This window comes from Macrosteles quadrilineatus, unplaced genomic scaffold (genome assembly GCF_028750875.1).
Source record: "Macrosteles quadrilineatus isolate MER2022 unplaced genomic scaffold, UCM_ALF_1.0 Scaffold_3__2_contigs__length_128488019, whole genome shotgun sequence".
Lineage (NCBI taxonomy): Eukaryota > Metazoa > Arthropoda > Insecta > Hemiptera > Cicadellidae > Macrosteles > Macrosteles quadrilineatus.
In genome coordinates, this window is record NW_026542596.1 from 64,507,430 (window position 1) to 64,523,715 (window position 16,286).

At 33.6% G+C, this 16,286-nt stretch overlaps 1 protein-coding gene across 1 annotated transcript in view; it reads left to right on the forward strand.

Moving 5' to 3' along the window:
- The first annotated feature begins 654 nt into the window (after window positions 1–654).
- Window positions 655–16,286, forward strand: part of LOC128989262 (uncharacterized) — a 39,205-nt gene continuing 23,573 nt past the window's right edge. The window contains exon 1 of the mRNA XM_054411139.1: window positions 655–749. Within this exon, the coding sequence (XP_054267114.1) occupies window positions 655–749 (95 nt within the window). The remainder of the gene's footprint in view (window positions 750–16,286) is intronic.

A 16,286-nucleotide genomic window follows, 5' to 3' on the forward strand; every position in this document is an offset into this window, starting at 1 on the left:
TTTCATCTTTTTAAAAATCTGTTTTTAACTCACAGTTACAGTGAATATTCCAGCATACACACCATATTCGAGTATTCTAATACGAGTTTTTCTGCTAAGTAACCCTGTATAGAACAGAGAGGCCAGCTCATTAGTGCGGCCTTACATAGCGTTCCTCAACCGGCTTAGACTGCGTACTAATTGTCCTCTCTTGAAGCAATTGTACCTGTAACAGTCTGGAAAGCTCCAAGTGTTATTTTATCCAACTTTTAATTGGATTTCATCTAAAATTTGCAGAGTTTCGTGATAAAAACGCATACGTGAGTAAATGCAACTTAAATACCTAATTTGTTTGTAAATTGTAAGTGCAGTAATATTGCCGAAGAAAAATGAAAAACGACTCATGGTGTTTGGGAATAAAGTCCTAAGGAAAATATTTGGACCAGTGCAGCAGGGAGAAATGTGGAGAATAAGGAAAAATAGAGAGCTAAGATCACTACACTGACCCAGATATTGTTGCAATGGTTAAAGGAAGAAGAATTTGGATAGGGCATGAGCTAAGAAGAGAGAAAGGAACAAGACTATGGAGTTTGGAGAGCCACACCTGGAGGTAAACTTCCATTGGGAAGGCCGAAATTGAGATGGACTGACAAAGTATTGAACGACATCAGGACAATGGATGCAAATGGCAACGTGGCAGAAGACAGAGAAGGGTGGAAGATGCTGGTACACGAAGCGAAGAATCAACTGAGATTTTTGGAGCCACTTCAGTAAGTAAGTGCAGTAATTCATTTATTGTTGTTCGTTTTTATCAAATGCAGGGTATTTGTTGGTTATTTCCAGATTTAAAATGTAATTACCGTATGGGTTTTCGTTTTTGCGAATTTAATAAATAAATGTAGATCTTCCAGTCAAAGAGGACGATATTTCTACTTGATAAAGGCCACAGCATAAGGTGTGCTTCTAACCACAGAGTAGTGGATAAATAATTTCAAAATGCAAGTTTTGGACGACATCCTGTTCCTCGTATTTAGTGCATAAGTCCCGCAAGTACAAGACCAACTGAGGAAAAACAAACATAACTGTGCAAATCACAACGTAACATCCAACAGAGTGTATGTTTCAATTGATGTATGATCTTTTCACAAACATTTTTTTGAAAGAACAGCTTACTGTAAACTATAACATTTTTTATAGGCTATCAATATAAAAGTCAAATCATCATAGTATCAAAAGGGATAAAAATTTGTTTTCTTGCAGTTACCTGACAAAGTGAGCTTCGTTTCACTGATTAGTGATTATTGTGCTGCATTTACTTACTTTTGCCGCACTCCAGAATTCCAAAGGCACGTAATACGTCTATGCTTAAAAATAAGTTGGCAACACTTAAAGACAACGATCAGCTGTTGCAGTGTTTCCGATTTAGTTCCACGCTTGGATTTAACCTAACCTAAAACGTGTTGTATAGTGTTTGAAAGACTACTGTAATTATTTCTATGATTTATAATAACTGTAGGAAAAATATAATGTGTAACACTTAAAAAAATATAATGTGTAACTCGCCTGTGGCTCGTGAGTAAAAAAATTATATCGTGTGTAGCAAAATGCCACTTCGCACACTAGTTACACAAATAACTATTCCAGTACTGTAGCTCATTCTGTAAGTTGCTCTTACAGGTTCAATTTGATTAACACATTGGATACAGCTGGTCCATGTAGAGGCATGTCCACCGAGGTATCTAATCGGTCCAGCTCAATTGACATTATAGCCCCCGTAAATTGAGAATGAGTTTTATTGTTATCTGAACAAACGATTAAACCAACAAAACATCCATTCGAATGAGATCGCCAACCAGACCAATCCGATTATCCGATGAGTGTTTGTGTAACAAACAAAATAGAAGTAAAACAATTTTACACGATATTTGTCAATACTTTTAAAACGTTCTGCCACTGTTAAGTACAAAAACCAACTTTAGATATTTACTCGTACAGTACATCATGATTTTATGGCAAATAGTTATCGATATATTTGTGTACTATTGTTGAAATGTAAATTTTGATTGTTATACATTGTATTTTTTTTTTGTAACATAATAGATTTTTCTTAAATATTGACATAAAAACCTACATCAAGATTTATGCATACCTACCAGGTGTCTTAAAGGCTTAGTTTCTTAATTGGCTATTTAATATTGTGTTGCAGCACATAGCACATTTTACAGGTCATTTTACCATAAAGCATAATCCATTATAATATCATCAACTTATAGTTTGAGAGGTCAAACTGTTCATACATTTCCTTTCTTCGCGTAAGTCATTCTGGGTTTACTATAAATGTATACTGAGCATAAACACATAAAAATCATCATTGTGTATAGTTTTGTAAACAATTATAACTTGTACTACTTCCCTATGGAAGACTGATGTGTGCTATTCATCTTTTGCTATTTTACACACCTTGAAACTACAATAGTTTAAACGCATAAAAATATCCATTCGAAATGTTGTTCTACGATATCTCCATGTAGACTCAAATCACTGAATAATTCATAAAATTCAAAATCTAACATCAGACCTTTTCCGTTAATTCACTACCACTAAATAGTATATTTGGTTAGGTTAGGTTAGGAACTATGTTAACGGAAAAGGTCCTAACCTAACCTAACCTAACCTAATACACTATTATTGGCAGGGAATTAACGGAAAAAGTCCAGTAAGAGTAAACCATTTTGAGTACAATCATTATTCAATAAAATAATGCAGCAAAACTCGACACGCTTTAAACAAAAGCTCCCTTTTACATACACAAAGTATGAAAGCTAAACTATAACACCTTAGCCTAACCTAACTGAACCTATAGCAACACTTTACACTATGTACACGATACTGGGTACAACCATTGACTACGTAACTTGCGATAATCTTGAGGCAGCACGAGGTAGGGTAGTAAACGTGTGTCAACCCCTTTGTCTAACGGAATGTCGCCGCTGTGTACATAGATGATGTTATGCAATGTTGTGCCAGGGGCGGCCCGCAAGCCTGTTGAGGTTACACTGCGTCTCTTTCGCCCTCAAACCCATTTGCAATTATAAAGGGTGCTTCCAACCCCTCGATTATTCAATGGCTTCATTAAAGTGGCGCTCAAAGCAGCAAAGTTTATAACTCGTGTTATTTTGACTTGAGATGAATGTCGTGATTTGAAAAATGCCTTGAAAATATCCCACAGCAAATTCGCAGACCACGTGAATTTCCATTTGTGTCATTATTATTTTTTACTAAAATAGTCGTAATTCCTTTATCTAAGATTTTACTTATTCAAATAACTTTAGGGTTGTCGAGTATACATACAAAATTATTTCACATTTTTTAATACCATCTGTTAATACTGTTCTATGAAATGGCGACCATACAAAGTAGGTATTTTTAGCCAAGTATCATCAGTAGTAACACGTTAAATTCTTGTTTTAATAAATTCCCACCAAAAATTATCACATAACCGAAAGTTTCGGAATTGTCTAGAATGGTTTCAGTCTCAAAATACTCTGTAAATAAATAAATAAAAAAATAAAATAATAATGATGATTATTTTTTACCAATTTTTGATTATGTTTGCAATTTTAAGAGTGTACTGAAGGCAATTCAATTCAATTCAATTGCAATGTCGACTTCTTGTATTATGTTTGGACTTCTTGGTATTATTAAATGGTTATTGTGTAATAACGATTTAATTTAATTTGACATAAATTAAATGCAATTACAATGTATTTAAAACTAAGTTATATGGTTCAATTTCAAATTTAATTAAAATTATTCCACATGTAAGATCTTCTATGAAATAATCAGTTATTAAAAGTTTAATTTTAATATCATTTTATGGGTTGTCTAAGGTCAGGTGGGCTTTAGATTTATTCTTTTAATACAGATATAACACAGATTTTTCTAGTGATCAGGATCTTTAATGTTTAGAATCACTAGGCCTAATATTGATTGCTACTTGAAATGAACGGAACGTGCCTTTTATGAGAGAAAATCGCGTTTTGAGTGATAATTAATCGCAGAGAATTTTGTCGTCTCTTCAAATGAAAGTCTCTTGAGTTGAGGACGCTACAATCAACTGCTTCTAAATATCCAAATCCTGAGGAAGAAATTAATTTATCATATTGAAGAAAATAAAAAAACATATTGAATTGAAATTTTACCCAGTGAAGTTTTTGATTAATACTCTTTTTAACAAATTTACCATATAAGTAAATAAAAAGCTGGGAGTAAGCTTTTAAAGAAGCTCTCAGGGTAAGAAAAATTATTAAGACATTGGCCATTAAAAGTAATTTTTAACTGCCATTTTGTTGTAAGTGGTCCGATTTCTATTTTCTTTATGTTAATTGTTTAGTTTAGTCAAGACCTGTAAAGATACCAATCTCGACCATGTTTCCTTTTGATCATTTTGAGCTACCCCTCACCCCCAATACCTAAGGGCAAAGTTTTCAATATTAACCATCATTATTGTAGCCCCTCATATTCAAACAGTTTGCCGAAAGCCGATTTCAAATATCTCAAATAGTTAAATATTTAAGGAGGTGCAAGTTAATTTTCAGCCCTCATGGTTATTTGGATTTGATACGTTTTAGGACGCCATTTTGTTATTAGTGGTCCGATTTTGATTTTCTTTATGTAAATTGTTTAGTTTTGTCAAGACCTGGAAAATGATACCAAACTCGACTATACTTGCCTTTGAAAATGTTGAGCCACCCCTACCCCCGCACTCCTAAGGCGAAAATTTTCAAAATCAACCATAATTATTGTAGCCCCTCATATCTAGAGGGTCGCCACAAACTGATTTCAAATATATCAAATGGTTGTAAAGTTAAATGGGGGGGGGGTAAGTTACTTTTCAGCCTCTCTGTATACAGACGGAATGTAGAAAGGAAATCGTTAGATTTAAATTACAGTATTTGAATAATTTTAATAATTTTTCCCTAACCCCATACCCATGAGGGAGGGTAATCTCTGTTAGTAATTAATAATGTATTACGTAAACAATTTGTCTATCTTTCGAAAAACGATATAATTATTTTTAGACAATTTCATACTACATCCATAATATTTAATTATACTCGTCATCACGAAAACAGTTCAATTCGTGATACCATCGTAGTACTGAACCCAAAACCGAATATTGAAATCAACGTGTGTTCATCACTTGATCATCTATAATTACAAGCCAACAGAGACAAACTAAAAAGCTATCGGAGGCCATACATCATGACTATCGTATTGGGCCGATGGGAAACAATAAAGCTGGAACGAGAATGGCTGATGGAATATTTATAGATGGTAACGACCAACGACAACGACAGGGCCATGAATATCGGCACTAATTGTGACCGAAACAATCGATTCATCAATTAAACAAACGTAGTCGATGTCAGCTGATCGAGTAGTAGTGACGCATGCGCTGACGTATGCTGCGTTGCCATGGCGACCGCGACTCCGGATAAACATACAGCATCTTCCGGCATTGTTCGCTCATTCAGCGATCGATTCAACTTGCACGACTCTCTTTGTTCCCGCATTAGTTGGTGGCGTGCCAGTGTTAATTTTTCTGCGTGTAGAGATTGTTTACACTCATCATTGGAGGGTATTATATTTAGGAATGTAGTATTTTTTAGGTATATAGAGGTAAAAACTGAACTGTTAAAATAAGGTAGGCTACGTTTTCCCCAATATGCCTTGCGTTTTCCCAGCACACAAAAAATTCTAGAAATTTAATTAAAAAGTAAAATTATAAATACAAACTATTTGAATGCAATTATAGTAGTTTACGCAACGATTGCGTTAAGTTAGACTTTACGACACGAGTAGAAAATTTAATACACGAGCCTTGGCGAGTGCCAAATGTCGTAAAGACTAATAGTCACACTACTTTACCTACGACCGTTTTTTAATTACTAACAATCTGGTTTCAAATTACTAACAATCACCACTCATAACTTCTTAGAGAGGTTATGTTTTCGTTTATTGTCATTGCCACTGAAAGTGATGTAACGACTTATTGTATAATCAGCTGATTTCATGTAATTGCGTGTTTGTAAAACTTCGTTAAATAATACGTTACTTTTTTCAGGGAATATGTTCTGCTAGCAGCATTCTTACTACTGTGCAAATGCTGTATCAGGTACAATTAGGAAAATATTGCATATTTTTTGGACAACTAAATTATATAGTGAAACAGTTAATTAGATTAACTGCAGTTAGTTAGATCTCAGCTTCGAATATGTGGTCCACGACGAGTTGGGTGAGCACATTTTTATTTATCAATTTAACCTTATTTTGTTTCGTCCAATTAATGAATTGCTGGTATGTAATTTCATACCTTTGTTTCAAATTTGGTGGCAAAAGATTAGCAAAAACAGTTTGTGCTCTCATTTCCATCTCGTCAACTTCACTTTCACTAACTGTCATTTGTAAATCAGTTTAATCTACCTTCCTTTAACTTCCACAAACTTAGGTTAAAAATACGCGAGTATCAACAGGAACAAGTCGGATCAACAATAAAAATTGTCAACTGATCAGCTGATCAGCTGATTAGTTGACGTTCAAAGCATTACGATTTTACTTATTTTCTCCAAATCCCTGATCTTAATTGGTCCGTTACCCGTATTGTTATGAGAAATACTATGCTGTTATTTAATGAAACTATGGTGTTATGAAAGTAAACAGCTGTTATATGAAACTTTTCAATTCTAAGAACTGAACTGAAATGGCTACTTTAAAAAACTGCCGTAGGTAAATGTCTGTAAACGTTTTACTATACAATAAATATTTGCTAAAATACCACTGTGATACATCCTTGATAATGGATTTATGATGGTCCTTCCAATAATGAACAAAATGCTTCTCTTATGTGTACACTAGTTATTGATCTGTGATTGGAACAATGGAGTTGCTTGACATTCAGAGATTAATGTAAGTACACTTTCATGGATGAAATAAAAATCTAAGTAGTTAAATCTAAAAGTAAAAGTCTATGATAACTCTAAGGAAATGTTACCTTTGAAAACACACATGAAAGTGTGTAAACTAACTAAGTGTATGGGGTAACTTGATAATACCCATCCAAATATAAAAATTCTAAAAATGTTAATTGCATTCGGTAATTAGGATTGTAATAGGTTTTTGAGTAATATTTCTGTACATCGTAAAGAATTGTAATTATTACATTTAATTATATTAATCAGTGTGTGTTCGATCAAATGTACCTATTCAATTCGTGTAAATATTTACTTTTCCTTTAGTTTTGTTTGATTTTATGCGGTTGCATCAGGATTGCTAAAGAGTTCACATCGAAGATTATTTTCTGGGTTAAAATATTGAAAATGGTTTTGAAAGTCCTCAAAAAGCGAAATAAACCCTTTGTATGTTTATAGTAAAACAAAGAAAATGAAATCCTGCTTATGAGCCTTTGCAGCCTCAGGCTTTGTGACAACAAGGAAAAGAGAAAGCAATATCAACATTCCGCTCTTCTGTGACGTCACTATCGACAATAGTCTCATAACATACTCGTCAAAGTCTATCGTATCTAGAGCTCCGTGTAATATACTATCTATACTATGTATATATAGTATATATAGTATATTATGTATTGTAATATGGACTGTGGTGATACAAAATATGAATGTCGCCTACTTTTCAGGTGGTCGAGAACTTGGGGGAGGGGGGCAAAGATGGCGGAACGCGCTATACATCGAAATGACTGTAGCTCGAGAACGGTACGAGATAGGACATCGGTTAAAACGTAGTTTTAATCCAAAAAATATTACCAATAGAAAAGGTCATTGGGTAAAAAGTCGTATCTTAACTAATAAAAAAGTTATAACAATAATAAGTTTAACAAAATCTACATCGTACAGCTATTTTTTTCGAAAATCGTATGGATTGTTGATAAATAATAGTGTAATTACTTAATTACTCGGCTAAATATTAACTAGATGCATTTTCTTATAAGAAAAAAATATATTATTACGAATAAATATGGTTTAAAATGTAAAAACACGGCCTCCAAACTACATATAATACTTGGGGTTTCGCCGCAATCAAATGCATAATACAGACTACCACTACAAATCCAATTTTAATTATTATAATGTTCTAGGTTATTACAATATGATTATGTAACAGATTCTCATTTAATACAGTTATATGAAATAAAAAACATTACTACAAAAGTAAATACCTTATAATAAAAAATACGGCAAATCTCTTCATTCTATCCATAACAATTACACTGGTTGTTCATATTATTTGTTGAATTTAACTAGGTACCTTTTTAATTTCTCTTAGCACCTGTAATACAAATAAAAAATTGTAAATATTTTCTTTGATACAAATGTATATACATCTATATATAATTAATGCATGAGAGCGGTCAAGAAATTTAAAGTTAATGGTGTTTATATTGACAATGGAATTAAACTACTATATATTATATTTCATATTTAATTATTATCTTATTTGTTTGATTATTTATTTATCATTATTTCATTTATATACTCAGTGTATAATGAAATACAAAATACAAGCAATCATTATTTTAAAAACAGCAGCAATTATAACGCAACCTAACGGACGAACCCCAAGGCGTTTGGAGGCCGTGTTTTACATTTTAAACCATATGTATTCGTAATAATATATTTTTTTCTTATAAGAAAATGCATCTAGTTAATATTTAGCCAAGTAATTAAGTAATTACACTATTATTTATCAACAATCCATACGATTTTCGAAAAAAATAGCTGTACGATGTAGATTTTGTTAAACTTATTATTGTTATAACTTTTTTATTAGTTAAGATACGACTTTTTACCCGATGACCTTTTCTATTGGTAATATTTTTTGGATTCAAAATACGTTTTAACCGATGTCCTATCTCGTACCGTTCTCGAGCTACAGTCATTTCGATGTATAGCCCGTTCCGCCATCTTTGCCCCCCTCCCCCCAAGTTCTCGACCACCTGAAAAGTAAGCGACATGCGTATTTTGTATCACCACAGTCCATATTACAACTATCAGCAAAGATATTTGATATTACTTCTTTGCGACACTCACAAATTAATTCTACTTTCGGTAAAAAATCTACACGAAAAGTCCATTTTTACATATTTTATACAATAACTTGTTTATTTATAGAGATACGACCTCGGACCCAATGACCATTATTGTTGTCCACATTTCTAGGATTACAACGACGTTTTAACCGATGTTCTATCTTTTACCGTTTTCGAACTATCAGCGTTTTAACGCATAGCGCAAACCGCCATGTTTGCCCCCTCCCCCCCACCTTATCGACCACTTTTGAAATAGGCGACATACGTAATTTTGATCACCACAGTCCATATTACAATAATCAGCAATAACATTGCGTACTACTTTCATGCATGCTCAACCCCCCTCAGCTCCTGGACTTATTCGAGCACAAAACATGTCACATAAACACACATGGTTCAGGTTAGGTAAATACGGTTGAAAAATTGGTCCAGCTGTTCTTGTCCATTGACCTTTTTTAACAGCTGATTTTAGGTAAAAAAATCACTTGGTTTGATTTACTACATTCTACACCCACCTTTCATTCATATTTGGGATAAAAAAAAGAGGGTGGTTCTGTCTAAAAAGTAACAATCTGTGGTCTGGTCTCTGCTCCCGACGGCCCACCGGGATTGGACCACTAGACACCGGCCAAGTGCCACTGCCAAATCTACTCCCCAAAACGCACCGTCATTGCACCAATGCGCTATTTATTTTGTCAGAGATTTTTCCTGAGTAACTACCCCAGCAGTGTGCAAACAATGGAGTCCGCTTCTCATTCACAGTTCAAGCCACAGATCAACTTTAGTTTTCTCCCTTCATTATCGGTTTAGGCACAGCTAATCCAATTAACATATAAAGGACTATACGGTTACAAATATTCAATGACTATACATGTTTTATACCGCGTAAAAATAAATAAATAAGATATGAAAATCTAATGATAGGCAATGTTAATACAAGTAAACCCAAACAATTTAATTTAGAACTATTGCGAGCTATAGTAAAATTGATAAATCAAATAGCCTAGCTTATCTTACTTCTTACTAATATAATATTATTAGTTGCTATACCCGCGCTTTGCAACGGGGTAGAGACGTGGCAGTGTAAACAATAATTGTATGTGGATTTTGTATGTCTAGCCTTTGAATTAAGCAAAATAAGAGAATGAAACTGAACTAATAAAACCAATAATAACATTTATGGAGACATTTTACTTTGAAACTACTGTATTACAACAATACCCAAAATGGGAGATGTTTACACTTCGTGTTAGTGGCGCTGTAAACGAACTGGAAGTGAAGTTTCAGTTCTTCAAATATCCGCTAGAATGTGTCAGCATCTCCTCTGAGGAATTGTTTCATGGAGAAGATTATAAAAGAACAAACATGTGGTTTCAAAATGTTTAGTAAACACAAAAAGGATAAATAATTAGGATATCTTCTTAACTTTTTGTTATTCAAGAGCAAAAATGTTGTATGCACTTTCCTGTGTGAAAAATAAAAAAAATAAATATCATCTCAACCTCATAGATTATGGCATTCTATACTCTTATTATAAGCAATGTTTTGCTTGTATGTATGCTTGCAAAAATATTTTGAAATCGGCTTCGACGATTTCCTTCATTTGTTGTAAATAATTTTTATCTGGCCTACAAACGTGTTTACTGCAAATAAAATAAAATAATTTATTATCAAGGACATTTACATGCATTGACATTGTCAGTGTACTAAAACATACATGGTGAGTTTTAAATGAGTTCCCCCCTACTTTTTTTTACATTTCTTAAGATATCAACTCCGGACCACATCAGATCATTGTAGAGTAGTAAGTACTTCATTTTGACTGGGTATGCATTTTTGGCCGCCATCTTGGATCCACCTTATTGGATAGGTCACAGAGAAGTAATATAACTTATATATTACTTAATTTTTTATTAAGTAAATATAATATTATAATATTATATTATATTTATATTACTTCTCTGTGGATAGGTACAAAATTTTTTTTTCAAATGTAAATGTAGGGTTGTGACCCACTATTTTCAACTAGAATTTTACACTGATTACAATGCCGCAATTAGTTTAAAAAATCTTGATCCGTTCTAAAGTTATGAGGACTTTTTATAACTTTATTTTTAGCACATTTTAACATTGTGCATCTACAAACTAAGACCATAATCTCAAAATAGTGCTAGATAACGATAAGTATACACCACCATTCATTGTCGACCTATCTTCACTTGCTTATAACGAATGTAATGTTTTCGGTCGCCATCTTGGATCCGCCATTTTGAAATGTGATCAATTAATTTAAATATGATAGTGGTGTTGTGACCTATAATTTTGAACTACTTTTTTATACTGAACTCAATGCCACAATCAGTTTTTGGTTATCAAGCTTTCTTGATGAAATATTAATATTCTCTTATTTAAAATTCCAATATTTTAAAAACCAAAGATGCAAATGAAAAACGGATTGCGGCATTAAGTTCAGCATAACAAAGTAGCTCAAAATGATGGGTAACAACACCACCTTCATATTTAAATTAATTCATCTCATTTCAAAATGGCGGATCCAAGATGGTGGCCGAAAAAATTACATCTGTCATAACCAAGTGAAAATAGGTCGACAATGAATGGTGGTGTATACTTATCGTTATCTAGCACTATTTTGAGATTATGGTCTTAATTTGTAAATGCACAATGTTAAAATGGGCTAAAAATAAAGTTATAAAAAGTCCTCATAACTTTAGAACGGATTAAGATTTTTAAAAACTAATTGCGGCATTGTAATGAGCGTAAAATTCTAGTTTAAAATAATGGGTCACAACCTTACCTTTACATTTGAAAAAAAACTTTGTATCCAATATTGCGGATCCAAGATGGCGGCCAAAAATGTGTACCCAGTCAAAATGAAGTACTTACTACTCTACAATGATCTGATGTGGTCCGGAGATGATTTCTTAAGAAATATAGAAAAAAGTAGGGGGGGGGGGAACTCATTTAAAACTCACCCTGTATAATTTCAATGAATGGCTAAAAAATTATGTTGTAGTTAAAACTGTCAACAACAATCCAATCCCGCAAAAATCTACATTTTTTTAACATTGGCCTTATGGGTTGTTAAGTAACCACGTTAGTTGAACAAAATAACAAGGAAAAAATAAACAAAACAACTTGTAACACGTGTTTATAACAAGCCATACATAGTACACTAGCAAATTATACAATACAGTACAAAGGGGAAAATATCAGTTGCTACTATCCTACTATTGAGCAAAGTGTAGTTCGTAATGAAAATATGTTTTACAAACAGTTTCAGTAATGTCTTAATTATTAGAAAGAACAACGAAGTAGTTCTAGCGAAAACAAAGTAGTTTTGTCAACTATTAATGCAAACTGTATGATAATTACAAAATTATATACACGTTTAATTATATCTAATTAAATCATGGTTAGCAGGTTCTAAGCCCGCAACGTCTTGGGTAAAATGTAAACAGATAAATTGTGTTTATGCATGATTGGAAAGGTTCGACGACGCCTGCCATAAAGTCGATCGACTGCAAAGTGTTGCTTATACGAAAACACAACCCCTTGAGACATACTTACGTGCACTCCTTAAGTGATATGGTGAAAATACCTGAACTTCTTTAGTGAATACGTAAAACCATAAAACGTCTGAACTCCCAAAATGATACGGTTCAAAACCTGTACTTCTTGAGTGTTACGTTGGAAACTCCCTTATTCATTGAGTGTTACAGTGTAAATAACCTGCACTCATTAAGAGAAACAAAATAAACACCTGTACTTCTTGAGTGTTACGTTGGAATTCCTTAACTCATTGAGTGATACAGCGTAAAAATCGACACTGCTTAAGAGAAACATTGTAAAACCTGAGTTACTTGAGTGTTACATTTTTAACTTCTTTACTCATTGAGTGATACAGTGTGAAAACCGGCACTCCTTAAGAGAAACAAAATAAAAACTTGTACTCCTTGAGTGTTACGTTGGAATTCCGTAACTCATTGAGTGATACAGCGTAAAAACCTGAACTCATTAAGAGAAACAAAATAGCAACCTGTACTCTTTGAGTGTTACATTTTAAAATCCTTTACTCATTGAGTGATGTGTGTAAACACCAATAGTACTCCTTGACAAACAATTAAAGAAATACAAAGACAATTTTCAATCTCACAGTATACTAGATATTTACAATCACTCTGGTCTTTGAAAAAATATTTTGAGATGGTAAAAAACTCTTCAGCTGCTGTTTGAAATGATCATTGCTCTTAAGGCGGGAAAATCTAAGATGGTTAACTTCCAGGAACTCTCTCGGAGAACAAACCAAAATCACAAAGAAAATTCTAATCCTACAGTATACTAGATTAAATTATAATCACTTTCGTGTTTGAAAACATATTTTTGGCCGATGAATAACCAACCTTCAGTTGCTGTTTGAAATTTTCCAAGATGGCTGCTAGCCTCTAAGGACTCTTAAGTAAAACTGTGTAATGACCTGTACTCTTTGAGTGGTACGTCATTACGTCCCTAGCATTTATACTGATTCCTAACAGAAGGTCGGATTAGGTAATAAACGAGGCCTTAGGCTGTTCCCTACAAAAGGAATGGCGAATGCTTCTAAAGTTTGATTTCGTATCGTGAACTAATCATACAACACCTACGAATCAAACCATGACACATATCTATGAATTTATACAATTATTGTTCATACATCTTTTATTCCAATGGTTAACAACAATAGCAATGCAGCCTCTCTTGTTCCCGTGTATTGATGCCACACGCGTGTCTCTCACAACCCTCGTCTCGCGACCCCTTAATTGACCAATAATCACTTCAATCCCTTATTTATCTGGTTGTTAACTTTAGCCCAATTGATTGCCGACTGTAGACCGTAGGATTGATGGGTTAATCGCCAGTGACGGGTTATGTCTGGCTGTGGGGAGAGCGTAGGGTTCTCGTATAGAGGAAGTGGAACTTTTACGCGGTCAAGCTATGCAGTAAAATGCGCCTTATGGACTCGTAAACATTTCATTCACGCTTATGGTTTTTAATAAAATATTTAGGAAAAAGGTTGTGTTATATTCTTACCAACCCCTTGGCTCAAGTTTTAGTTGGGACTTTGAATTTGAATACTGTAAGATGATTTCTCGTCTTACGGTAAAATTGAGAACTTGTTATCATATATGGTTATGGCTGACTGCATTATGGCTGACGAAAAGTATTTATTTTTTTGAAAAGTAGTTTTAAAAATGTACAGATTTTAATTTCAGAAATGTTTATTAGTATGGTAAATATTTTGTTGTTCAAGCATTTAATGTTTGCAAATGTTATTGCAAATTTCGGTATCAAATACCGAAAGCGAGAAGGTAAATAACAATGATAACTTATCTAAGACAATATACTGCTCATATTACAATAACACTGTTCATATTGCTTGTTACATTATCAAATGTAACTAACATTTCCTAGAGAAATGACATGGTATAAACGCGTACGTATGGTACAGACGCCTTCAAACCTGCCAACGCAATCTGGGTACAGAACTCAAGTTGCCTACTCCTCACTGCACGGCGCTGCTTCATACTGTACAACATACTCCCTTTCAAGATCCGTCACCCTAACAAATACCTGAAGACATCAAAAAGGATGTTCCTTTACTATTGTAGGTTGGGTTTTGATGTTAAATTTTTATTCCTTGTAATTTAACAAACTTTAAAACTGTTTCAGTTATTTCATAATTTATCTATTGAACATTTTGGATTACCGAATGAGTGCCCCTAACTAAAGCACATAGTCAGTGATTGTTCTCGTATCTATTTGACCTGTATAATTGAGGCACAAGTGAGGCCTCCAACGGTTAACATCTTTGGTTAACATCTCTATGGATGGATATATTTACTGTATACAGCATCGATCTCTTTGTAATAGAGATCGATGCTGTATACACATGGTGACATTGTGTTTATTTGTATTTTTTACACATATCCAACAATAAAAGGTTGACTGTAACTTTAGCATTCAGATTTCATAATATTTACTGTGATCTTTAGGTACTCCTAAATGTTGGTATTGTTTATTATAGTATATCATTGTTTGACATAATGTATAGTTTCCTTGTACATAAATGACGACATTCAAGAAACTATACAGTGTCTTATCAAAGACAAAGATTCTTGATTCTTAATCCTATACTGACCAAGGAAGGATGTTTATGTTTAATTTATATAACTTAAACGCCACTTCGATTCAGACCTTTGTAATCGGAAAGATTTCCGCGAGTTGCGTATACTACTTTAACCACGACAGTGTTTTAATTACTAAAAATCATACTCATAACTTCTAAGGGAGGTTATGTCTTCATTTATAACCTCTCATTGCCACTGACAGTGGTGCAACGAAACATTGTACCAAACAATTGCACCACACAACAATTACATTTGCCTGGACAGCTGATTAGTTGAAGTTCGAATCATTACAAATTTACTTCTTCTCTCAATCCTTGAACCTCATTGGTCCGTTACTCGTGTTGTTATTAGTAAAACTATGCTGTTATGTAAGTAAACAATGCTGTTATGTAAAACCTTTCAATTCTAAGAACTGAACTGAAATGGCTATTTAAAAAACAGTCATAGGTAAATACTTTTATATTGAGAGAATTTATATTAATTACGCATGAAAACTAAGAAACACTGTTAATGCAAATTTCATACTAAATACTCGTTCGTAATAATCATCCCAAACATTTGATCTAATGTGCATAACACTGAATTAATAAGTACGCGTTTCCACATAACTTAATTAGCTATTAATGCATATTTTTAATTCACGAAATGACTCCCAAAAGAAATTCTAGTTCTTCTAATGTCGCAAAAAGGTAGTTAGATAAATCAACACACGCACAATATTAATACTTTATACTGCGTAACCACGCAAATGTGCACAAGCGTAGTGAAATATGAATAACTAACGTTTAATGGAGTGGGAAAAACATTTAAACGAGTTGAGCAACAATGTAGGCCAGCGGCGATGTATATGAGATGAGATGAGGGTTGTGACGGTATGTGATATGACCGTGTTTGTGACGAGCCCAGTGAGTCACGTGACCTTCCCACCCCCTAACCACCCATTCATTCCACCACTGTGAGATGAAGATGTTGGCAACCCTGTGACTCATAGATTGTGCAACATGATACAATGTCAT